General features: G+C 46.5%; 2 protein-coding genes across 2 annotated transcripts in view; both read right to left on the bottom strand.

Annotated features, from left to right (window-relative positions):
- Window positions 1-298: 298 nt before the first annotated feature.
- LOC139591341 (solute carrier family 22 member 13-like) lies at window positions 299-6,283 on the bottom strand. Its single transcript, XM_071429902.1, has 10 exons — window positions 5,912-6,283; window positions 4,812-4,915; window positions 4,322-4,476; window positions 3,819-3,987; window positions 3,273-3,393; window positions 2,607-2,701; window positions 2,086-2,300; window positions 1,524-1,632; window positions 1,187-1,397; window positions 299-448 (listed from the first exon to the last, which is right to left on the bottom strand). The coding sequence occupies exons 1-10, from the start codon at window positions 6,281-6,283 to the stop codon at window positions 353-355; spliced, it is 1,647 nt and encodes a 548-aa protein (XP_071286003.1). The 3' UTR covers window positions 299-352.
- Window positions 6,284-7,618: 1,335 nt separating this feature from the next.
- The window catches only part of OXSR1 (oxidative stress responsive kinase 1), an 88,201-nt gene continuing 70,439 nt past the window's right edge, over window positions 7,619-25,380 (bottom strand). The window contains exons 9-18 of the mRNA XM_071428511.1: window positions 24,274-24,322; window positions 21,625-21,690; window positions 21,279-21,401; window positions 16,700-16,735; window positions 14,931-15,107; window positions 13,383-13,459; window positions 12,462-12,514; window positions 12,072-12,140; window positions 11,132-11,196; window positions 7,619-10,288 (exon numbers count right to left, since the gene is read on the bottom strand). Of these exons, the coding sequence (XP_071284612.1) occupies window positions 10,214-10,288; window positions 11,132-11,196; window positions 12,072-12,140; window positions 12,462-12,514; window positions 13,383-13,459; window positions 14,931-15,107; window positions 16,700-16,735; window positions 21,279-21,401; window positions 21,625-21,690; window positions 24,274-24,322 (790 nt within the window). The 3' untranslated portion in view covers window positions 7,619-10,213. The remainder of the gene's footprint in view (window positions 10,289-11,131; window positions 11,197-12,071; window positions 12,141-12,461; window positions 12,515-13,382; window positions 13,460-14,930; window positions 15,108-16,699; window positions 16,736-21,278; window positions 21,402-21,624; window positions 21,691-24,273; window positions 24,323-25,380) is intronic.

Below are 25,380 nucleotides of genomic sequence, written 5' to 3'. Positions count from 1 at the left end.
ATTCAATGCTCTAGTGGGTGTCTCACTGGACAAAGTTTACAGTCTCACCTTCCTGGAGACATAACAGGAAAAAGGAAGAGGAAGTGTCTCCATTCTAATTCTTGATTTCTTTCCTTTTTCCCCTCAAGTAAAAAGCACCTAATTTTCTCTGGTGAGAGCACTGCTGGACACCAGCAACAGCCTGCAGTGCCTGAGGACAAGCTACAGAGGGAGATACAGGAAGGCAAAAAAGACAAGGAAACCCAAGAATTGGCCCAAGCAAAGGTGGTGTCCTGTGGAGGAGAGACCCTGCCTGTCCTCAGTGCCCACACAGCACTGGGCTGCCTTTATCCACAGCCACCTGCAGAGCCAGCTAGAAGTACGTGGTCTTCGTGCTCTCATTGTCTTGGCCAGCACCTTTTCCTTTCACCTGCCCGTTCTGAGAGCTGCTGGTGGCATTTTCGCAGACCTGGTGAAAGGGAAAAGGGTGTAAAAGCAAGGAAAGGTGTGCAATGAGCTGATGGCAGCTGTCCCTGAGACAAGCAGCCTTCAGCAACTTGGATCCCACTCCTGACTGTTCCTGTGGACACCCTTCTCCCAGCACAACAACAGAAGTATTGAGGTGCAATTCCAGCTGGTCCCATGGGGAATGAGGGCTGGGAGCTATGAGAGGGTGAAAGCCAGAGTATGGGGCTACAAGGCACCAGTGCTTCCCTGAGGAGGGCAGAGGGAGGAAAGCTGAGCACTGGCTGTTGTATCCCATGGACAGGAATGAAGGGATGTGTCACCCTGATTTTTTAAGATTTTCTAAGCCTTCCAATGTTTACATTCTTGTAACAAACTTTCTCAAACACCTTACGTAAATAACTTATTGTTTTGCATTCTTTTGTGGAGGAGGAGAAATTTGATGGACTATTGGTTTGTCCAGTGTCATTGGAGAGGTGGCACTGTCACCCTCCAATCCTCTGTCACTTTTGGAAAACTATAAATGTTGGAGTCTGAAAATAAACTTCCCTTTTTCTTCACCTTGAGAGCAGCGGTGTGTGCGTCATGTTGTTTCATGTCCTATAGCAACATGGATGACTTCCACATGCATTCCATTCCCTCCCACGTCTCTAACTCCTAAAGAAACTGCCAGCACATCCCAGGGGCTCCCCCAGCGCCAGCTGCCCACATCCCCCACCCCAGAGGCAGCACCAGGACCCACCTGAGCTGGAGGGTGGCCGTCCCCTGTGTCATCTGCCAGGTCGGTGCCGCAGGTCTCGGGCAGCAGGATGCAGAGCAGCCCCCCCAGCACGGGGGCACTGCCAAAGATGGCCATGGGGATGGCCCGGTGGTGCTGGCCCAGCAGCCGGACCAGCGGGGCCAGGATCCCGGCCACCCGCGCCGACACGGAGCACAGCCCCACGCCCGTCTGCCTGCGGGACAGAGGGAGCTGTGGGCAGGGGTCAGCACACCCAGGCCACCACGGGGATGAGCCGTGGGGACAACTCCTGCCCCGCTACCATCACTGCTGGTCCCTGCAAAGTGTGGGGAGAGCTCACCTGACGACCGTGGGGAAGAGCTCGGCAGCGTAGACGTAGGAGGTGGAGAAGGAGGCTGAGGCAGCAAACTTGCCCATGGTGGCCAGGACGGTGGTTGCCACGGGCTGGTCTGAGGGGAGGAGGAGAGATGGCTGCTGTGGGATGAGGGAGGGCTCAGCACCACTCATGGGTGGCGACTGGGGATTGCAGGGACAACTGTGTCACCTGCAGGGAGCCATGGCCTCTGACTGTCTGAGCATGGGCCAGGCTGCTCTGGCCTGGCAGCCACTTTCACTGCACTCTGCACCCATCATCTCACCTCCCCAGGGGTTAATTTTCCCAGAGCACAGCTCTGTTGACAAGGGGGCCACTGGGCTCAGCTCTGCCCTCTGCTATTGATATCAACAAGAAAAGTTTTGGTTTGGGCCCTGTGGGTTCAGGCAGGCCTGTGTGGCCAGGGTCAGCTGAGGCCCTGAGGGATCTGAACCACCCTGGCTGGGAGGACAGAACAGCAAGGGAAGGGTTGGGGCTCTGTGCCTCCCTCCCAGAGGATATCCTCTCCATGTGGGATGAGGTCATTCACCTTCAGGGATGCCAGTGATGATCAGACACACCAGGCCACTCAGCACCAGGAGAACAGCCTGCGTTTTCCTCCTCCCGAACCTCTGCAGGGTGAAGATACAAGCAAAACGGGCTGGGATTTCCACTGCTCCAAAGGCCAGCTGAGTCAGGTAGATGTCCAGGCCAAAATTTGTCACGTTCAGACTCAGCCCATAGTAGACAAAGCTGTTCACAAACCTGAAAGCCAGGCAGGGTGGCACTGAGCAGGTGTCAGCCATGAGGAAATGCAGCACTGATCTCCAATGACAACATTTTGACCAAGCCACAGCATTTCACAGGAGATGTAAAACCAGAGGAATACCACAGGCCTGCCAAAGCTGGAAATACTGTAACCTTTCCCACAAAGCATCTTAAACAGCCAGAAGCAGAAACACCCATCAAATAACACTCAAAAGCCATGTGATGAATTTCTTAATGACTAATTCAATCCCTTCCTTTCTTTCACCTAGAAGTTTGGGAAGAATGGACCAGGGAATGTCTTACCAGGCACATGACATGATTAAAGTCACCTTCCGCAGGTGCTTCTTCCAAAAGAGATCCAGGAAACTTCCAGACTTGACCTCTTTCTCAGGCTTCAACTTCAAAACACAGAAAGACAAAGAGTCAGAGCAGGAAAAGGAAACCCATGTCCAGCTCCTTTTCCACCTGCAGACCATGGGAAGCCTCAGTGGGGCAGGTCTGTGACCCCAGTGCTCTGGCAGGGAGGGCAGCCCCACTGCCCTCAGGGTGCCCAGCACAGGGGATGGTGACTGAGAGGTTCCTCACGATGAACATTGGCCCAATGGAGGAACTTTGGGGTGGGCAAGGAGGGAACTCCCCTTCAGGCATTTCTGCCTGGAAAGCCAGAGACTAAAGAGAGAGACTCTGTGCTCATCAGTCACACTCCTGGAATCCTCAGAGGAGAAAAGCCAGGGAAGCATTGCAGCCCTTCCCACAGCCCCAGGGGGACCCCAGAAAGCTCCAGGCTGAGCCTCAGCAGAGGCTGGGCCTCTTCGCTGACCTCGTCCCTGTGGAACTCAGCTGGAGCTGGAGTCCCCCCCAGCCCATGGCCAGCCCCAGTGGGAATGCAGAGATGTTTCTGGCATGAGCTGAGCTCCAGGAGCTGCTGCCAGGCCCAGGGCAGTGTCTGAGGCCAGGACCCCCCAGTACCTGCTCCAGGAGCTCTGGTGGGAGGCTGCGCTTGTTGGTGGCTGCCGCCTTCTGCAGCACCTTCTTGGCTTCCTCGATTCTGCCCTTGGTCACCAGCCAGCGAGCTGACTCTGGGAGCACCCTGCCAGGAGAGGAGGCCAGCACATGCTGCTGTGTCCTGCTGAGCTCCCCCACAGCCCCTTTCTCTGGGACCATGCCCAGCAAGCCTTGGAATCGCCACAGGATCAGATCCCAGAACCACAGAACCTTCTGTGTTGAATTTTCAAGGATCATCAAGCCCAGCTCTAAAGTGAAAGGCCCATGGGATCAATGGGTCTAACCACCCTAAATTTAGGCTCCAGAGGCCACATTTGGAGACCTGAAGCAGAGCAGCTGCTGCTGTCAGCAGTGCAGTGCCCAGGGAGATGTGCTGAGCTCTGCAGCAGCTCCTCCAGCACCTGCACTCCAACGGGAAAGACCCAGCTTGGTCTGAGCTGCTGCCTCCTCCTCACTCACACCCTCACACTGCTGTCACATCTGCAGGAGCTCTGTCCACATCCTACTTACCCCATACAGAAGAAAAAGGCAAATATAGGAACAGATCCTGCAATTTCCAGCAGCCTCCAGTTACGAATCCCATAACTCAAACCAGCCAAAATCATCTGCCCGATGGCAAAGCAGCAATGAGAAGTGAGCACTGCATTGGGCCGGGAGGAGACACCGATCCATTCTGTAGCTGAAAGAAAGAAGGAAGGCTCACAGGCATCCAAATTATTTCCCCTGAGGCAAACAGGTGTTTCCCTGGAGAAGAATTGTTCTGGAGGTGACGATTAGGCTGACCTCCTGTTCTTGGACACTCTCCCCTTGCCCTCCTCTGAGCACTGGCTGGAGAGGGATGCTCCCCAAGGCTCTGACTGAGGACTGAGAAGTTGCCAAAGTACCAAAGGACAGTGAAGATCAAGACCTGTCCTCGCCACGGCGTTTTTCTAGTCAAACACGGATATTTTGATTTCCTTTAAAACTTATCTTGTACATCTTGAGATGCCCCAGGGCAAGAGCATCCTACTCACCTAAGGCCAGTAATGTCATGGTGATCCCTGACACGGAGGCCCCCACCACACACCTGAAGGCCATGTACACATAGAAATGGGGCACAATGGCAATTCCCAGGCCAAACACGCCCTGGAGGAAGACGGAGATCAGAACAACCGGGCGGCGGCCAATCCTGGGGAGAAACAGGGAAGACAATCGGTGTCTGGAGAGACCCCATGGAGATGGCAAGGAGCCCAGCAGGTTAGACAGTGATTTTTATCACCCTGATAAGGCTCAGAGTAGACTGTGGGGTGACAAGGGAAGCACTGTGCACACATGCTGTGTCTCTCTCCCTTCCCCTCCCTGTGTGGCCATGTCCTCATGGGACTCGAGGACTTTGGCCAGGGTCCCTGCAGTGAGAAGTGGTAACAAAATGCACAGGGTGCACAGTCCAGACAGGCTCACACCACCTGGTCTGTGCTGTGCTGGCTTTGCACAGACCCTGGGCAGGGGCTTGTGGCTCCTCACCTGTCACTGAGAGGCCCAAAGATCATGGATCCCAGGAGCAGCCCTGCCATGTAGATGGCCTGGGCAATGTCATTGAGGTCCTTCCTGTCACACACCAGGTCAAACTGGAGAAAGGAGAAAGAGATGCTTTGGTATCCCCCCTTCCAAGGATGTGAATCCCCACAGTATGCACAGGGCACACAAGGCAGAGGTGGGACAAGCCCTTGGGACACTCAGTGGGGTCCCTCTCCCATGCACTGAGACCTGCAGGAGTCCCCCTCGTCCAGCCCAGCCAACCAGGGGAGCCTCCTGGTCAGCAAATTTGGTTTTAGGTGGGCCTGGGGACAGAAGCAGCAGCTTGCTTCCTGCCAGACCACCTGAGCTCCCAGAGGAGAAAAGATGCAATGCTGATTCCTAGGACAAGCAGTTTCTGTTAAAGAGATGTCCTGCAATTGCCAGCACCCAGAGGGCATCAATGGAAGGAGTGACATAGGAAGGATCATAGAACCATAAAATGGTTTGGGTTGGAAGGGACAATAAAGATCATCTAATTTGAACTCTCTTGCCATGGGCAGGGCACCTTACACTAGATCAGATAGATCAGAGCCCCATCCCACCTGGCCTTGAATATTTCCAGGGATGGGACAGCCACAGCTTCTCTGGGCAACCTGTGCTAGGGCTTTACCACCCTAACAGTGAAGAATTTCTTCCTAACATTTAATCTAAACCTACTCTCCTTTATCTTAATTTAGCATCTTTCTCAGCTAACAATTGTGATGTTAGGGGTTAGACTAGATGACTTTTAAAGGACCCTTCTGAGCCAAACCATTCCATGATATTAAATTGGAAAGGTTACCCCCTGGATGCAGAGGGATGGGGAATCCCAGGGGCAGGAGGTCCCTCCAGGAGTGATTCATCTCCCCACTGGCACCTCTGTCACAGCCTGCACCCTCTCCAGGACCCCACCTGGGGCCTGTATGGTGAAGCCAAGGTCCCCAGCCCACACCTGCTGTAAAACCCAACTGCACCATGGCCAGGCACCAGCTCTGGGGGAGCTGTGGCCAGTTGGGTGCCCCATCCCTCCCTTCCACAGCCCAGCAGATCCAGCAGCAGGTACAGACCTCGGTCAGCAGGGACGGTGGCTGCTCTGAGGGGTACACCCAGCCACTGCTGCACTTCTCAGTGTGGTTCAGTCCATAGGCCAGGATGGAATCCAGGTCCCAGTCCACCGGGGAGAACATGGAGCACTGCTCAAAGTGCCCGTCGGGGCCCCGGGGCAGGGTGAGGTTCAGCTGCTCTTCCTGTGTCAGGTTGGGGCCGACGGCGAGGATCCAGCTGGTGTCACAGTGGTGAGGCACTTCCACCACCATGAAAAGCTGGCAAAACTGGTGGAAAGCCACACTGAGGCAGGGGATCACAGAGAGCAGCACCAGGCATTTCTGGAATCGCCCAAAATCACCAACTGCTTTCAAAACTTCCCCAACACCTGACATTGGTGGCTGTGTCTGGGACAGGACAGTGCTGGGACAGACTTCCCAGAGGGCTGGAATTAATGTTTAAACCTCAGATAAGCTCTGCAGTTATAGGCAGCCACTGGAAGTACACCATGTAATATATTAATCATCCCTGTGCCACCCACAAACATCCAGTGCTGGCTGGAGCAGAAGGACCCCCTGCTTCAGGGAACCTGGGCCAGCTCCTCTGCCAGGGCCAGGTGGCATGGACAGGGAACAGACTCTTCTCCACAGTGACTATAACAGCTGTAATTGCATTTGAACCACTCAGGAAAGCCAGGTTCAGAGGGGGCAACATGAGACCAGAGTGATGCAGAGCTGGGAACAGCCCGGAGGAGTAAAGGCAATTATGTTAATGGATGGGTAGAACCAGAGATGAGGAAGGGCAGCCAGTTCATTGTGAGTTCAGGGGATGGTGCTGCCATTCCCTTCATCTTTTGCAACTTCCCTGTGCAACACAAGCCAGGCACAGGATGTCCCCCCTTTCCACCAGTTCTGGGCCACCCTGCAGCTGCTGGGAGCTAAATGCAGAAAGGACTTGGGGAAAGGGTAAAGGGATGGAGAAATTTGACACAGGGCAACGGTGCTTGAGTCCAAAATGCCTAAAATGATCATCAAGAACACAAATCCAGCATTGCTCAGCCCATCCCTCATGTAGGTAAAGCATTTGCCTGGGGCCCCTTTGAGATGTCCATGAGGTGTACCCAAAAGCCACCTGGATACTCCTGCTGCTCACAGATCCATGAGAAGGGCATTGTAAAGCATGCTGGAAAACACCATGGATGCCCCACTGGGGCTGACCAGGGCGCCCACTAAGAACAATTATTGTGGAGAGGAGGGAGTGCAGTTCATGCTCTCACCACTTGTCAAGGTACAAATCCTCCCACTTTCACACTGGTCTGTGTCATCCTGAGGCATTCCTGGACATGGGAAGCTCATTCCCAGTTGCACAGGGCATGCAGAGCTTGGAGCAAACCTCTTGGCTACACACAAGCTCTCAGGGCACCATGCTGAGCGCCCTCCTGGCTCTATTTCTGCACACAGCTCCTGCAGAGATGCATTCATGGAATGGTTTGGGTGGGAAGGCACCTTAAAATTAATCCAGTTCCATTCCTGCCATGGGCAGGGACACCTCCCACCAGACCACATTACTCAGAGCCCCATCCAGCCTGGACTTGATCTCCCTTTCCCTACAGAGTTTTCCTGGGGGCTGTCAAACCTCCCATCACGCCAAACAAACGCCCCAGGGGTTGCAGACATCACTCAGACAAACCAGCCAACCCAGTGACAAGCAAACCACACGTCACACACCTGGCAATGGACAATTTGTTCTTTATTGATTAAAAATTAGACACATGCAGTAAAATACAAAGTCCAAAAAAGGAAAAAAAGCCTGACTATTTTACATCTTTCATTATAATCTACAATACACCAAAGTTGTGAAGAGGATCCGTTTTCATTAACAGAGCATTGTCCTTAAAAGTAGGAACTAACTTAAAATTACCACCTGCTTCCAGGTTCAGATCAGAAATTTGCACAAAAACCAAATTCTTAATGACACTGGAAAACAATTATGAACAGCATTGGCACTTACTGGAACAACATCAGAAAAGACAGTTGTCTAGCACTGTAATAGCCCAAGTAAATATTCTGGATCCCTACCCAAAAGATCTGGAGATCCATAGAGCAAAACCCATCAGCTTCTTCCTCGTTTATTTTCTCCATTAAAGAACTACGGAACCTTGGGTTAGCGTGAGCTCAAGCTCTCTAAGTCCTGGCTTTGGGAAATTGGGGAATAACAATAAATAGATGCTGCATTGTTCCATTTGAGCAGTTTGAGTCCTAACCTTCCTCAGCACCAGTACACAAATGAATGAGGAGGTCCCCAGGGCATGCAGGCAGAGGGAAAATAATACTGTACCACAACTACCTTGTCTGTGTATCCTAAAGGCTCCCAACACATCCACACTGAGCACAGGGTGATGGGAAAATCAAGGTGCCAGCCTGCTCTTCCCAAGCCAACAAGCTCAATGGGGGACACTGTAGGGAGTGCTTTGTGTCAGGCAACAGGGAATGGTGCCAACACACACCTGCCAACCCAGCCACCACCAACTCCCTGCTATCGGGCACTTGCTTCCTGGGCTCAGCACCCCAGGATGATCTCACTCCCAAATTCTCATCTTCCTACCCCTCCCCTTCACACTCACCAGCCATGGGGCTGCAAACAGCCCATGGGGACACACCCAATATCCACCCAGAGGCTACAAGCAACAGGGGCGGTAAAAAAAGAACATGCACAATTCAGGAAGCTTCCACAGCTGCTCATAGAGAACAAGATATAAATACAGATTGTTCATCTGAAGACTTGGAAATTAAAAAAAAAAAAAGACAAAAAAAAAAAGAAAAAAAAGAAACAGAACAAAAGTCCTAATTGAACCTAGTCATTCCGCTCTGTTTCTGCATTGTTTGTGTCTGATGGAAACAAAGCTCGTTTCCATCTGCATGTTAAATTACAGACTTACAACTTCTGTGTAGAAAACACTCCAGAGCCAAGAGCAGTTACAAAGGCCAACTGTGAAACAGTAGGAAAAAAAAAAGTCAACACCATTTATTATTCACATATTGCATTACAAGTGTCTCTTATCAAACTCAGAGCATAATTTATATTATTCATGTAGAAACTCAACTTCAACACCACATGGAAAGAAAAGCTAAATACGTGTGTGACAGGGGTGCAGTGACATCCTGATCAAACGTGGAGGCTTGGGCTGAGGTGCAGCCCGACGACCCAAGGGATTGAGAGCAGGAGGGACAAACCCAGCGCCCGCTTTTGCCCAGTACAGCCACTCTACTGGTGATTCTTTATTGCTGTAAAACACGACAGGGATGGTTCCACGGGTACCAGCTTGCAAAGGACTGGGGAACACAGCTGGCAGGCCAGCCAGGCATGACCAAACTGGGTTTCAGGGACACTTGGAAGTGCATCTGTTTCAAAGGCAGAGTGACATAGATCTCCTCTCCCTGTGACCATGGATATTGTGTTCATCATCTGAAAGACCAGTTTCCAGGCAGCAATGCCTCCCTGGTCTGCTTCAAGAACAGACTACGCCTAAGATGCAGAATGAAAGCAGCAGGAAGGACTGCTGAATGTAAATTAAAAGGTTCAGCCCTCATGCCATGCCTGGCACTCATGTGGAGAGAACCAAAATGATAAAGAAAAAAGAAAAAAATTAAGGCAGTTTACATAGGGCAGCTGACTTCTAACACCTCAAAGTCAAGGAACTTCTCCAAAACACAAACAAAAGGGAGAGAAGCTCTCCCTCCTGTGGGTTAAGACTCTGCTTGCTTTCTCAGGTGCAAGCACTCAAACCAGCAGTTTTAAAACACACAGCCAAAGAGAAGCAGATTTCTCAGCACTCCAGGTGACCCAAACAACACGTACATTGGTGTTTCAGATAGAAGGAGAAGCAGGTAAAGAACCAAAATAAAGAAAAAAATCCGTTCAGTATTAAAACTTGTGCAAAAACAGCAAGTGAAAAAAAAATGAAACCACATGTAAGCAAACACTTAGGCAAGATCATCAGAGCAGTGGAACCCCCTGCTTCGTACTCAGTAGTATTTTTCTTTAAAGTAAGGCAATAATAAAATGAACATGCAGGCAATGACGTGTTGGGTCTGCATGTTTGAGATGACAGATACAAAAACATGAGAGTTGTTTACAAAAGGTGTAAACGTCATCGGTAATTTCAGGAAGGTTTGTGATCCTATTAAGGAAAATGTTAAAGCTTCTAGGAAGGGGGCTGTAGTTCAATTCTTTGGCAGTAGTGGTTTTTTTTTTTAGGCTAACAGAAGCATTACGAATATGCACATGTGGGTTCTCTGTTGGGAAACATCTCCTGGGACCAATGTTTAGCTGATGCTGAGCTGTGCAAATCCTATAAGTTTGCCATCATCCGGAATTTCGGAGCCATCGACGCCAGATGCCTGAAACAGGGAAGAGAGATCCAAATAGCAACACACATGCTCTACCTTCCAGCAGAAACCACAAGCAGGTGTATCAGACAGGCTGGGGGCAGGAAGCAGCCACAGGACAGCTTTGCACTGTATCCAGCAGCTTGCACTACCCAAAGTTAAAATTGAGTGCTTTTGTATTTTTGCCTTTTTTTTTTTTTTTTAAGTATGAAGGGCTGGGAATGAAGTTTTGCCAATGTCTGCTCCAACTAGACATTATATGTGCAATAACTGGGGTAAAACAAGTGAAAACTCCTTACAGGAAGAGTAAATAAGAGCACTTAATGCTTCACTCCCAGTAACCTGGTTAAGCCTTCGCTTTGCCACTCTAACTCCCCCTGGATTTCACCACCTCTGAAAGATTCACCTGCTCTACTCCCAGTTTTGGCTCTTTTCTTTGGCCCACCACACTTATTTTCCTTTTTTCTTCTTCATTTCCCCATTTCCCCCTCAGGAACAATGTATCTGGACCCTCCCTCATTCTCTTCCTCCAAAAAAGGAGTCTGTGGCAATTCTTGGCCCATCCACCTGCCTTGAAATATTTCTGCAGGTGCACATTCCAAGCCCCAAAAATACCCCTCTGCAACATTTACATATATTAATGAGCACATCATCTCATGCTTATTTATCCCAGGTGCTGCTCAGACAATACAAGCAGGAAGCCTGCAGAGCCTACAGTTACACAACCAGTGAGAAGCTTTGGGAAAGAAGGGAGGATTTAGAGTGCATACATCAGATGCCTGCAGTAAACATCTACATGCAATGCCTTCTCCTTGCAAGGGACAACTGGATCAATTAGGGAACAGGAATAAATACCAGTCTGAAAGTGATGGATCTGTTTGCCTGGGGCTCTTCCACAATTTTCTGCAAATTAGCTGCAACTGAAATCACACAGACACAAAGAAAATGGGCAAATATTAGGACAGGCTGGAGAAAAACATCCCAAACTCATTAGTCCTCTTTCTATTACTTGAGAAGCTTTGAATTTTTACACTGATAATGAAAGGTTTAGGTCTCAATTAGCCTCAGTCTACTGAAACCTAAAGCTTTGAACTGTGAAAATGCTGTTATTGTTACCACATTACTCTTTCAGAGGTAGTTATTTTTCCCAGGATGTGACGAGATCAATAGTAATAAATGCCCAACTGCATCTGGAAATCCAGGTAATTTTGCACTAGCAGCTGTTCCTGTGTACAAGGAGCAGCTTTGCTTGCTGCAGTTGGAATACACAGGCAGTGCTGACAGTTTAAAAGTCCCACCTGCTGCACAGGAGGATACATTTATTTAGCAAACTGCTGTTTGAAGCAGCTGGTCCCCCATACAACTCATGCTGCTGCCCCAGGGCACATGCAACTCACACTTCCTTCCCCAGCCCTAATTAAACCCAAAAAGCCTGGCTAGTTCCAGTCCCAGAGCTCTCTTGCACAGGACCTATGAGCAGGACAGGCTTGTGCAGCAGTTTGATGATACATCTCTGTCAGATGATAGTGATTTGGCTAATGCATCAATTAGACTTCATTCTGCATTACAAGGAACATTGGCTTCACAATGTTACCAAGTAAATCATCTTCTTGTGAACTGGGGGTTGCCTACATGTTGGCACAGAACTGTCACCAGAATTGACAGCAGTTGTGCAGGGCCACTGGGGTAGAGACAAGGCCAGTGGAAATTTCCCTATCACCCACTAATCAGGTCATTTTTAACATGCAAAAAATGACTGAAATGGTTAGAGCAGAAAAAAATAATTTGTAATTACCTATTACCAGATCTCTGCCATCAACAAGACCTGCTGAAATGAGCTCCTGAGACACACCATCTGCAGTATCTGTTGGGGAAAAACCCAAGAGCCATCATTACAGAGCAGAAATTGTCCAGCTGGTGAAGGCACCACACAGAAACCTAAAGGAGCTTGTACAAGCCAAACAGCAGAAGTGCCCTTTTCAAAAGACAGATATCAGGGTGCACACCAGGTGCTGTGAATTCACTGAAGGGCTGCAATTTAGCCAAATCCATGAGTTTTACAGCAGTGCTCCAAGCCCAACCACAGCAAGCCTTTAGGAAGGCACTGTGGACAGACACTCACACAACAGCACAACACCAAACACAAAACTTCCCCTTCACACACTGGAATTTCCCACCAGCTCACCTTTCCCTGGGGTGAATTCAAACCGAATATCATGGAGCTCTTTATTTGAATTCCTGTGGAAAGAAGAGAATTTTATATAAAAGAGACCATTTCATGGCATGACAGGTGGCCAAAAGAGAGTGCTGTCGTTGAATAATCAGCCTGTGAATTCATTGCATTCTACCCCCTCAAGGGCAGGAACTCAGCACTCTGCTGTGCGTGTGGAAGCAGCTCTGGGGCCTCCCAGCCTGACAGAGCCTGGGGCAGCCCAGGATAGGTGAGTGCCACCTCTGCTACAAGACCATGCTGTTCCACTGTCTCAACAACTCAGATCCCTCAGCAGAGATGTCCTTGGAGCACATTTCAGAGGAGGGAAGTGCTCACAGGTTGCAGATGCACACACATTATGGAAGTGATGCTCAGAATCCCCACTCCAATGCCTACCAACAACCAGGATGCCTCCAGAGATGGGAGGGAGGTTCTTTTAATGAGAAACAGCAGTGTGTGTAATGAGCATAGAAAGATTCTTTTTTCTGCCTGTTTCCAGTGACACAGACCAGAATCCACTCCCTCAGCTGGGTAAAAGCTCTTCACTCTCAGAACTGGCTGAAGTCTGAAGTTGTGCATGAAGATTAACCTGGACCAGCACAAGGCCAGAACCCCTGGATCCCTGAATCCTTTTAGGGAACCCAGCTAGTTCCTCTTTCCCACTCCATGAGAGTTTAGCAATGCTTACACAAATATCAAAACCTCTTTCAATACAGGTTTTGCCAAACCAAAGTGGATGTGATAAATTGCTTTTCCAGGTCTCAGTTTCAGAAGAGCAGATGAAATCCAAGCTGACACACACTTAACCACCACCCTATTAATTAAAGGCACAGAAGAGTGCCAGTGGGGCTCTCTACAAAGGCTGATGTTAACAGAACAGTTTTGTGTCCTTACCTTAACCTTAATACAAGGTTGATGGGGACTCTCACATCTTCCTGTACCGGAGCTGCAGCAGGGGCTGTAGGTGGGGCCTGCAATAGGATTACATCATTTTAAGGCAGGTTAACAATATCTTGCTCTGTTTTTAAAACTAGAGATAACCTTGATCAACTGTAGAGTTGATACAACTAAGAGTTTGACTCATCATTGGAATCATGGCACTGCAATGAGAAAGATAACAGATCAATGAACCAGGAAAACTCCACACTGAAACAGGAGGCTCTCTGCAATTGCCTTGGAAAGAGTAAAAGCTGCACAACTTTGAGAAATGCCAATATGGCAGGAGACTTCAGAAGTGCTAAATATAAAAACATTACTTGCTTTACATTAAAACTTAAGGTTTTTGGATATTCATGACAGCTTCAAGACCTCCTGTGTTTTAATCCCTGCCCCAAACATCTGATTTACAAACCTGATACAACTGTATCAGGAAAAAATCGAATTGGCAGATTAGCATGTACTGTCAGTTACCTTTTTTTTCCATAAAATCAAAGGCTTTAAGAGTGTCTAGCAGCAATTTTATAGCTGCTAATTCAATTCTAAATTACTTCTGTAACTATTGCAACATGTAATCAAATCATTTCATATTGGTTAGCAGCAGATATCCAGTAGGGAGGATCCAGGAGTTGCCTTGCACTTGTTACAGCACTTGTGATATTTCCAGTACAGAGCTAAGCGTTATTCAATCTCCACCACAAAAACCCAAATAAAATGGAGAGGGGTCAGTCACCTGCACTGCCCATGCTGAGGCAAGGGTTTTACACCTGCAGGAACAAGACAGACACAACACCAGGCTGATAATTTAAGCATAGAAGTCTTGACCAAGTTTTTTTCATCTAGACCATTTGTTTTTTCACAAGAGAAAAGGAAAATAACACTTTGTTTAAAACAGGCTTTTTACTCCAAGGTGCTTTTGGCCCAGCAGTGCAGCTCAGGGCTTCTGATCACAACCTGGTTTCTGTTCAAGCTGAAAACCACCAGGTCAGTGAAAACAAACAAGGGTTCATGGAGAAGCCCAGAGCTCTGCAAAACAGTAACCAGTGAGGAACAAGAACCAGAGGAGAGCCACAAAAAAGAACACACTGACACAGAGCAGTGAGGAAGAACCTATGTAGAGCTATAAAAAAGAGCACATTGACACTAAGAGCTATAGAGAAGAACACACTGACACAAGTTCATGAAGTTCAGCTTAGGACAAGCTACCAATAAATAAGATATTGGGCACTAGTGTCAGATATTCTATTAGTGCATGTCCCAGGTGTCACTGACACCAACACTGCTCCAGCCTTCACTGCTGCTGATGTTTCAACTGCTGCATAAAATTCAAGGATTAAATACTGGCCTTTTAAAAGAGATGTGAAGGGGCTTGATTTAAGTATCAAAGCCATTTTAATGTTGCCAATAATATGTCAAACTTCCACTGTTTCAGATTGTTCTGGCAAATCTGGAATTGAACAGCCAAGGGCAAACCTGAAAGCTGGCAGGAGGGGTGTCTGCTCTTACCTGGGCTGCTGCTGGGGCTGCTGCTGCTGGGGCTGGGGCTGCTGGAGGAGCCTGGCTGGGTGGAGGTACAGCAGTTGGAGGTTGTGCAGGTGCTTGTCCTGCAGCCTGAGGTAGTTCAGTAGGTGCCTGTGCTGGAGCATTGAGTGAAGGACCTGGAGGCTCAGCTGATGGAAACAGCTGCAAGTAAAAAGGAGCTTTAGTGAGAAAAGGAACTCAAGAGTTCTGATTCAAGCACCAGCTTTCCCAGAAGTGCTTGTGGAGAAGTTCAGTGCTAAGGCTTCCAGGACATTAATGCTGATCCCAAGTTGGTGTTCAGGGGTTTAATGCATCCTCATGTCCAGAGACCCCATTCTGTCCTGACATTTGCAAGTTCTACTCACCAGTAAACCAAGATACCAGCATGGCTGTGGATCTTGGACAAAAATTACACCCTGTGGCAAGGCTGCATGTACACAGATATATCCAGCTGGGATGAGAGCACCCTATCCTTCAGTCTCCCTCTTTCCTGAGCTTTGAGTCCTACTGGTATTTTCAAGTAGCCATGCCCTCAGAGCAGAGGAGCCCTGCTTTGACTTGTAGTCCCTTTCAGAGAACAAGCCCAGCAAAGCAGTGAGATAACTACTGACAACTGAGCCTTTCACCAAGCAAATGTCAGAGTAATCTGAGTGTCAATGGAAAGTGAATTTAGAGCTCTTCAAATCACACTAGAGAAGATTTAGGATTGGACTTAAGTCTCTTGCAAAAAACAAACCCAACCAAGCAAACAAAAACAAATCCATATGAAATTAATTGGAGGGTGGGGAAAATGAGCTAAATGGAAATTTAATCTCTTTTTTACCTCTTGTTATTCGGTACAGAGAAACCAATTTTGGCACAGGAGCCAAAGAACTGTCAGCTTGATGGCACTTCAGTGTGCCCTCCAGCTTACTCTGGCAGGTTGTAGGAAATATAAATCACCTTCAATGCTGGAAACCTGGACAAGAGACTTCCAATGGGAAAATTCATCCCAAAGGGATTCTGGTTTTCAGCTTTTTTTTTTTTTAATTTAGAATTTATGTCAAATTACAGTGCCACAACTGTAGTCTTCTCATAATCTCCCTTTATAAACACTTCTTAGAAACAAATAAAGGAAGAACAGGACAGCTCAACCCAAGACTAATTTCTAAGAGACAGCTCTGTTTATCTTTCAACACAGGTAGGGAAAAGACAGACACTGCACAGTCTCTGGCAGATAAGCTGTCCCCATCACTGAAAGATGAGACATAGCAATATTCCTAATGTAAGAAACAGTTCAGAACTGAAGAAAGATGATAAATTGCAACTGAAGCTGTGTTTGCTATCAAATACTACTACAGAATTCTTTCACAGTTCCACAGGTTCCAAACCACAGAATTAGACAATACAAACCAGACATCCTAAAGTTGTGTTCTGTTGGGTTTATGCAGTTTGGAGGGGTTTTTTTTAAGGAGGAAATGAGAAGATACTTGTTTTGCTCAGATTATTATTGTGACCAATTAATTACCTTGAAACAAACAGACTTTTGCCACAGCAAGCTGACAAGACACACAACAAACTTACCTCAAGAAGAGCTCTTGGCACTACACAGCCAAGGATTCCTTTTATAGGGAGCTCTTCAAAGAGAGCTCAGCTAGATACTGGCTTCTACTTCACACAATATTGCTTTCAAAGGTTAATAAAGCATGTTCCTTGAAACAACAGCAATAATTAGGAGTCATCTTTTCAAGAAGCCATTTGCAATTATAACTTACCTCGGAGTTCTGTACAGGTTCTTTCACTCTGGGAGACTAAAAAACAGAGAAAAAGATGTCATTGCCTAGACCACAGTGAAGCTTACTGACTAGGAGGACTTGTCAGAACTATACTGAACATGAGAAACCTACCTAATTGTTTGAAGTTACAAATGTGTATTAAGATGCATGATAAAAGGCTCACCAGACAATTTGTTGTCACATAGTACCACTCAGAAACACAGCCACATTTCAGACCCTGCAGTCATTATTTCCACAGTGGCACACAGTACCCTAAGTTGCTATCACTGTTACTCATTAGCAAAATCCAGGACTCTTGAAGATCACTCAGATTGGATCAAATTACTTAAGCATCAAGATGGGAAAATCTATTTTAAGCTACTCAAGTCTGGCAGAAAAAGATAAACACAGATCTGCCTGGCAGAATTCTGCTAGGAAACAAGTTCCCTTCACTTACTTAGGGAGGTAGTTTCCAAACCAACTTGCTTAAAACATACAGAACCTTTACAGGGTGGGAGGGAGGAATCAGCCTTGCTTGTGCTGTTTTTTAGAAGGAAATCCCTGGCCTGCTCCCCCTGCCTTGGACCCTGCATCTGCTGTGCTCTTTGTGAGAGAAAGCAGAGAACTGACAGGTGGGTGCACACTCAGCAGTGAAATGAAGAGACCAGGGAACAACGGGGAAAGTGCAGGCAAAGCAACGTGACCAGCTCTTGCTTATCAGTAAAACAAAGATAGCACTGCACCAGCTGTTTCACATAGCAGGGGAGATTGCCAAGTATTCCTGGAAAGCCCTGCAATTAGGAGAGCCTGCAACTTTGACTTCCAACAAGTCCAGTTCGTGGAGATGGGTGGGATGGTTTGGTCCATGCTGGGAATGAAAAAACCCTGTTCCTTCTCTACATAATGGTCCAACAGGTTGCTGTTTGGATAATACAAGCAGGACAGCAGAACATTAAGGCTCATCAGGTCCCTACTCTGAGAGAATTTCTCCACTAAGAGAGGCCACTACCCTAATGAGTGCAGATCAGAGCAATTTGTAACATATGACTCAAAGGCTTCTTGTGAGAAAAAGTTAAGAAATCTTACTCTCAGAACAGCAAGTTTCAAAAATGCCTCTGGACAGGGGGAGAAGGAACAGTTCCCTCAGCATGACTGTGTGTAGGCAGTGTCAGGGAAAAAGTCACACAGCCAGAAAGGTAAAGCCTGAAATCCATCTCAGTGTGCTCAGCCTTCACTTGACAGTTACCAGGTGGGATGAAAAACATGGCATTGCTCCCAGAGAAACAGCCCTGCTCCACATTGCTGCAGTGCTCTTCCAGGAACAAAGCTCATATCCAAGAGTACCTGGATACCTCAAGGAATTACATAAAAGAAAAGATCAGTGTGCTAAGCACTGTGCAGATGAGTATGGAAACACTGGCCCTGCCCCTCAGCTGACAACTGATCCAGATAAATGACCAACAGAAGTGGTGAGAGCCAGCTGAGTATGAGCCAGCAAGTGCCCAGGTGGCCAAGAAGGCCAATGGCACCTGGATCAGGAACAGTCTGGCCAGCAGGAGCAGGGCAGGGACTGTCCCTTGTACTCAGCACTGCTGAGGCACCCTGAGTGCTGTGTTCAGCTTTGGGCCCCTCACTACCAGAAGGACATAGAAGGGCTGGAACAAGTCCAGAGAAGGGCAACAGAGCTGGGAATGGCCCTGGAGCCCAAAGAGCAGCTGAGAGAGGTGGGGGGGGGGCTCAGCCTCGAGGAAAGGAAGCTCAGGGGGGACCTTCTCACTCTCCACAATTCCCTGACAGGAGGATGCAGCCAGGTGGGGATCAGGCTTTTTCTCAGGTAACAAGTAAAAGAAGAAATGGCTTCAAGTTGCAGCAGGGAAGGTTTGGATTGGATATTAGGAAAGATTTCTTCCCTGGGCACCCTTTCAGTAAAGTGATAGAATCACCACCTCTGGAGGTGCTCAGAAAATATGAAGAGGTGGCCCTTGGAAACAGGGTCAGTGGTGAGCACAGTGGCTCTGGGCTACCACTGGGACTCAACAATCCTGGAGGTCTTTTCCAACCTTAACAATTTTATTATTTTATTAAACACATAGACGGAAAGAAAACAGGACAAACATTAAAAAACATTTACCTAAGGCACAAATAGGATGACTTTGGGGACTAGTTCTAACTATTTTTTGCTTGTGTAATCAAAGATGAAGTGAGTAAGCAGTGAAATGTGACCACACAACTCACCACTGCACAGATTTATCGGGTAACAGAAAGTGCACAATTTAAAAGCCCACAGAGCACAACTGCTTTAATTTAAATTCGAGATTTTAAATGCAGAGAGGAAGTTCAGAAGGTCTTTATATCCAAAAAGTAATGTTGACCCAGCAAGTCACCATATTCAGTGAATTGAGGAGATATTTTTGGCTTTGGGTATAATAAATATTTGCCTGCTTTCAGGTGCAGTCCTAGGAAGAGACTTGTAAAATATATGTTTGCACATATTAAATTCATCCTATTTTTTCTGTGAAGTGGAAACAAGTAAAAAATATCAACATTTTCCATTTATGTAGATGATTTTATGCAGATTAATACTTCAGTATTTTGGCACATTAAGTCAATCTGCAGGGCCTCCTTTTACTGCAGTAAAATGCAGGTACAGACAGAATCACAAATTGTTTTGGGTTGGAAAGGACCTTTAAAAATCCTCTACTCCACCCCCACTGCAAGGGGCAGGAAGAAAAGGTGCCACCTAGTTAACACAAGTTATTTTACCCAACAACTTGGTTAAAATTGCAGAGGGATTTACAGACAGGTAGAATTTATACCAAGAGTTTGAAATATGACCAAAACCACAAGATAAACACTAATCCTCAATAACACCACTGTATTCATGGCAAAAAATTGGCAGTTTGGATACAAGTCTTAGGATTGCTTGAAAAGGAATCAAATTCAAGTACCCAGGCAGACATGCAGAGAGGCCTGAGGTTCCACAGTGCCCTTCCTGACATCCTGGAACAGGCAGGTGTCCCAGAGTGCTGTGTTACACATGGGGTGCCTCCAAAATGATAATTCACATCTACAGGGAGGTGACTGAATCAAGACCACCTACACTAAACCTTCCTAAAGGTTTGCTGAATGGAAGACCTACAAGTAAGGGCCAAGCACAACCCAAATGAGAGTGGATCAGGACAGGCAGCAGTACAAGGAAAATATATCAAAGCATCAAGAAAACTCCTCTTGAAAAGGAGCTTGTAAACATGTGTGTCAATCTGCTTTTTCCTGCCTAGGAGGAATGAAACAAGTAAGTACTGTTCAAAACAAAGTAAACAGTGTTAAGTCATGGCAGCCTGAGCTTTGAGACAAGATACAACAAGCTCTAAATAATCTCTGGAAAAGAATTAGACTCTTTTACAATGTTGCCTTCTAAAATTTGATGGTATTCTAGCATACAAAAGGAATTTAGAAGAATTCAGCTCATATCTTATAGCTTATTCATCAAAGAATTTCAGTAGTAGCTACCTGGTACCAAGAGATTTTCCTTGATCATGTACAATACAAAGCTGGACACAATAAGCTCTTTAAGAAGTCACAAGAGTTGCTGTCACAAATAATGAATTTACTGTATCAAATGGCTTTTAAAAACTCCAAGCATTTCAGAAGATGCTGAAAAGATGCAAAATCTTGCATTTAATATTCAAGTGTCTATTCAGAACAGCAACAGATGCCAGACTAATGAAAGAGAAATGAGAAGTTGTAAAGGGATAAATACTTCAAACCAATACTGCTTTTTCCCCTTTCACACTGAAAAGCTTCCTCTAAAAATCCTCCACTGTCTCACTAATTCAATTACAGGATGATTAAAACACAGTCCACTTCCAGCCACCTGCTGTAGTGAAAAGAGACCAGGCAAACCATTATAGTCAAAACCCACACAGGTGGCTGCTGGGGGAAGACAACCTGAAAATTCATTGTAATCTTTCAGCTGATCATCATGCATTGTTCCTCTGAGTTGTTGGTGGCTATTTACATGTGTTGGGAGAGGGGAAAGTGGTGTTTTCTTGAGGATTTTCACGCACAAGACTAATCCCTCCTGTGAGTTCAGGGATGCTGTGAGGTTTTCTACCAGGATTAATGGATTCCAGTGTAACTGGGGTGGCAGAACCAGGCCCTGCATGTTTCAGGAATCAGCCATAAGAACAGCCCCTATTGATTTCAGCTCCATCCTGGAGAGGGCAGTAGGATAAAACCTCTCCTGACACTTCCAGAAGAAAGCATCTCAAGCAGTTTCCCTTAAAGTGAGCATCCTAGCTGCAGTGTATTAGTATGCTGAGCTGGGAGCAGGCTGTCTGAATTAACATTTCCAATTATACTGAACATTCCTGAATGAGACCAGCTGTGCCCCACCACAATGACAGAAAAGATCAATACAATTTCTTCAACCTTCAGTCTGCTTTCTTTGCTTCAGTTCCCAACTCGAGGGAAGGGATTACAGCTTGCTGTGTATCATGCTTAAGGTATGTGCTCCCCAAATATTTTTAGACCTACCACAACTGGACAACAAAACAGACAGTGGAGTTTGAGGACCCACCCTGAGCTGTGAAATTGCTGCTCTGCCTTCCTCACTTTCCTCATCAAGCTCATCATCACTCCATTCCCAGCCACCATCTTCAGTCTTATGAAGACGCCCACTGGAGCCTGGGACTCTCCGGACCTGCCCAGCACAAGAACACAGAATTTACATCTCAAGCAGTTTCTAGAATTGATTTTAGAAGAAATAGCACAGAAGATCTTCAGGTTCCATCACCTGATTATTTTATTGAAACTAATAGCTCTACCTAGAAAAAGCTGTACTGGAGTAGTTATTATTAAAATGTGAATACAAGCACAAAAGATAGTACAACTGTAACAGCAAGAGCCCAAGAGGTTTTCAGTACCTTTTTGGATCGTTCAGTGATTGTTGGGGCTCTCTGCAACATCTTCTCTTGTAAAAACTCTTTATTCTGCAAAGAAAAAAATACCAAACATTTGCATTGCTGAAAATGTCCTTTGATGCCTTCACTATCTCTGATAAAGTAACTGTTAAGCTGTTTCTAGCAGGAAGTGGTTTACATGTTTCATCCTACTCCCCCAAGGATATTAACCACTCCCCTACTTTGGGCTGCAGTATGTGATGTTTCATCTCAAATACCTTTTCAGTTAACAGTGGCACTCTCCTTATGCAAAGTGACATGGAATTAACAACTGAGGAGCTGGATATTATTCTGATTTATTTGGAAATATACATATTATACTGCAGTATCTGGTACCCTGCTGAGGCACTTGGCATTCTTCCACTTGCAGCTACTACACCACCTGGATTCAACCTCTTTGCTTTATCTTACTCCTAAATTTATGCCTGTCCAACTGTCAAAGGCAAACCTCAGACAGGTTGGGATGTAGGAATCCCTCTGTGCTGGAGCAAACAGAAACTGGGACAGCAAGATTTAAAGTGGCTGAAAAAATGTACAGCATTTATGTTTAGAGAGGAAGTAAATGCAGTGATCACAAGAGACTGAATACTGGGGAACTGCTGTGATGCTTTATTGCATTACATTTCCTCTTCAGCAAGCTGCTCCAGAGTGGCCAATGTGGGCTCCTGAGAATACAATTTTCTCACTGCTGAAGTGTGGGGCCAAACTTGTGGCAGCAGGGGAAGCAGGGCAGTGCAGGCCAGCACTCTAGCATTTGGCTGGGTATTCCACACCACACTGGTGCAGTTGGAAAGCTCTGCTGTCCCTGCCCACACAGAGCTCCCAGAACTCCCCCAGGCAGGATGCAGAGTCTCAAGACACACTGTCATTCCTGATAAATGGCTCCCAGCATTATCAAACCACACTTTTACATAACCTAGATGGTATTTAAATATATGACTCAATATAGATGTATAGAAGCTGCACTCTTCAGCCCTCAAGCTCCAGCTGTCAGTTTGGCAGTGGCTGATGTGTGACAGTAATTTAACCCCAAGTGTGAACTGGCACAGGTTTGCACTCCAAATGCTGGCTGGTTAAGCAGTGCCTCATTTACAATAATGTTAATTTTCTATCACCACCCATGCTAATATGTCTCCAGCAGCTTAATGAAAGCAAGAAGGAGATTTAACACACAATGAAGTGTAACATGAACCAGAACTTGCAGAACCAAATGGAGAAAGGTCAGCAATGTGTAAACCATCCTGTCACTTTGGACACCAAGTGTGCATCCAGCATACAGATGCAGACTAATCAGCTGCCTAAAATCCCACTACAGACAGTGAAACCCCAGTTAATACTGTCAAGAGCCCAGACATCAATTAAACCTGCCCTAAAGCAAACTTCTGCATTTCATCAACTGGATCACCCTCCAGATTTCCGTGGCTCATAAAATTATAAAATCACACAATACCTGGAGTCAGAAGGGACCCACAAGGATTGACTCCAACTCCTGGCCCTTCACAGACACCCCAACAACCCCTCCTGAGAGTGTTGTCCAAATGCTCCTGGAGCTCTGGCAGCCTTGAGATCGTGGCCATTTCCTGGGGGGGCTGTTCAGTGTCCCACCATCCTCTGGGGAAAGAACCTTTCCCCAGTATCCAAACAAAACATCCCCTGACACAGCTTCAGGCCATTCCCTCGGGTCCTGTCACTGGTCACCAAAGAGATCAGCACTTGCCCCTGTGCTTCTCCTCATGAAGAGGAAGTGCAACTCTCCCTGGGGTGCACCTGTAAAGATTCCTGTCAGCTTTAACAGGGCATCCAGCTCCTGTACAGATACCTGGTGTGGCCAAATCCATTTAAGCATCTTAATCTCGGAGTTGAAAACTACTCTGATTAATTGGTGATGCTGCTGTGCTATGCCAAGTATGCAGTCTCTTTTTGACAGTTTAATCTGTATTCTGTATAAATCCTGCGCACTTTGATCCCAAAAAAAATTAAGCAAACAGAAAACATTCCCCATGCTCATGGAAATGCAAATCCTGCCCTGTGCTACTGCTGTCTGTCTCCCTCAGTAAGACCCTGCACGTTGCAGATGCACTAATCCCCAGGCAGTAATTACATAATGCTTGCTGGCACTTCTCTCCAAGGCTAGAAATGGGAGTTTCCCACTGGTTTGTATCACAGGATCTTCACTTTCCATAAGGCAACACAGGGTGAAATATCTTTAGGTAGCTCTTGCACAGTGGGTCTCATTCAGCCCCTCACACACAGACTGATTGGAGAGTTTACTAAGATCTAAGTCACACTCACTGCAGCAGAGACCTTTGTGGCTGGACAAGCAGCCAGAATGGCACCATTACAAAGGAAGAACAAACCCAAAAGGCACTGAAAGACATTTCAATGCTCAAGAATTCCTAGATAATTTCTGTTAACAACAGCATACACAGGAGATACAGAAGGGGGATTTTATTCTGCTCCTTCACAATGACCCATTCAACTCACTCAGCTCTGCTGGCTCCAAGTGAAAGAGCCCACACTCCTGCCAGTAAAGCTGTCACCCACACCTATCGTGCTTCTGAAAAGTCCTTTCCACAGCCTCTGCACAGATCAGTTTAGAAAGTGTTTTCTTACCTTTGCTTTTGTGAAAAATTTGTGTCTTAGGAGTTCTGCTGCTGTTGGTCTGTCAATAAAAACAGATGTAGAAAAGACAATTATAAATGCTCCCTTTCAACCCAACGGTCTTCCAGGCTGCTGCAGCTTGTTGGCATCTCGTGAGGGCATCAGCTTCTCCTGTATAATTCCCCTAAAATCAATGTATTCCAAGTAAATTTTACACCAGCAATCTTTTAAATTACTCAGTGTATTCTGAACAAGGTTTATTCTGTTCAAAAGCAATGAATAACTTGAGACTGGTGGGGAGAATTTGCTCCCATTTTGATGCTGAACTTGAGACTCTAAGATAACAACAGAATCACAGAAAAAATTTCCTCAAAATGGAAATCACAGAATCATCACTGGAGTGCAGTACTCACCCTGTGCAAGTAACAGTTATTTCAGAGATACCAGATTAAATGTGTGTAATTAGTTCTATTAAACACAGTCAGGATGATCAATCTTGGTCTAAAAGAACATGAACAAGTATAAACTATTTTCCCCTTTAAGTCAGACTTCAGAATAAATACTGGAGAGACATCCATCCCTTAGTTGGTTTAGGAGGAATTTGCTAAAGACTCAAGCCTACATGAGAAAGTGGCAGCTTACAGCATTTTCCACACTGCAAACAGTGCTTAAATAGTAACAGAGTTTAATCAGTGACTTGCAAAGGCCATTTATCACAGGGTTTATTTCATCACAGAGTGCTCCAACAAAAGGCATCCACCTCAGAGCAAGGGAGCCCTTAAAATAATGAAAAAGCAGTTGCACTAAATTCTCTTCCCATGCAATATGCCAACCTCCTGCTCCCACAGTCAGGACAATGCCAGTGGCTGTCAGAAGTGCTTGAGGAGAGCAGGGCTGTGCCACAATTCAGTGATTATGTATAACCTGACCAGCACACATCCTAACCTGCAAGGATAGGATATGCTTTAGAAAGGTGAAAAAATGTCATGCTAGCAAAAAAAAAAACCCAGCTATCAACTTTTATCAAGCACTCCAGTGGATTCATTATGCATTTCAAGTGTAAAGCTTGTTAGAAGAGAGAGACTCATTGCACAGTGCGTGAGAAGCCTGTGTTCCTGG

The sequence above is a fragment of the Agelaius tricolor genome, unplaced genomic scaffold (genome assembly GCF_023055355.1).
Source record: "Agelaius tricolor isolate 1412-34295 unplaced genomic scaffold, bAgeTri1.0.p SCAF_6, whole genome shotgun sequence".
NCBI lineage: Eukaryota > Metazoa > Chordata > Aves > Passeriformes > Icteridae > Agelaius > Agelaius tricolor.
The sequence above is the reverse complement of the archived record's forward strand: the minus strand, read 5'-3'. Positions and strand labels throughout refer to the sequence as shown.

Bases quoted from the DNA above. Each gene is read 5' to 3' on its own strand.
- LOC139591341 (XM_071429902.1), bottom strand. From the start codon at position 6,283: ATGTCAGGTGTTGGGGAAGTTTTGAAAGCAGTTGGTGATTTTGGGCGA. The intron at 4,916-5,911 runs GTCTGTACCTGC...TCCTTTCTCCAG, and splicing joins CACCGTCCCTGCTGACCGAG to TTTGACCTGGTGTGTGACAG. The intron at 1,633-2,085 runs GTGAATGACCTC...TCCTCCCCTCAG, and splicing joins CATCACTGGCATCCCTGAAG to ACCAGCCCGTGGCAACCACC.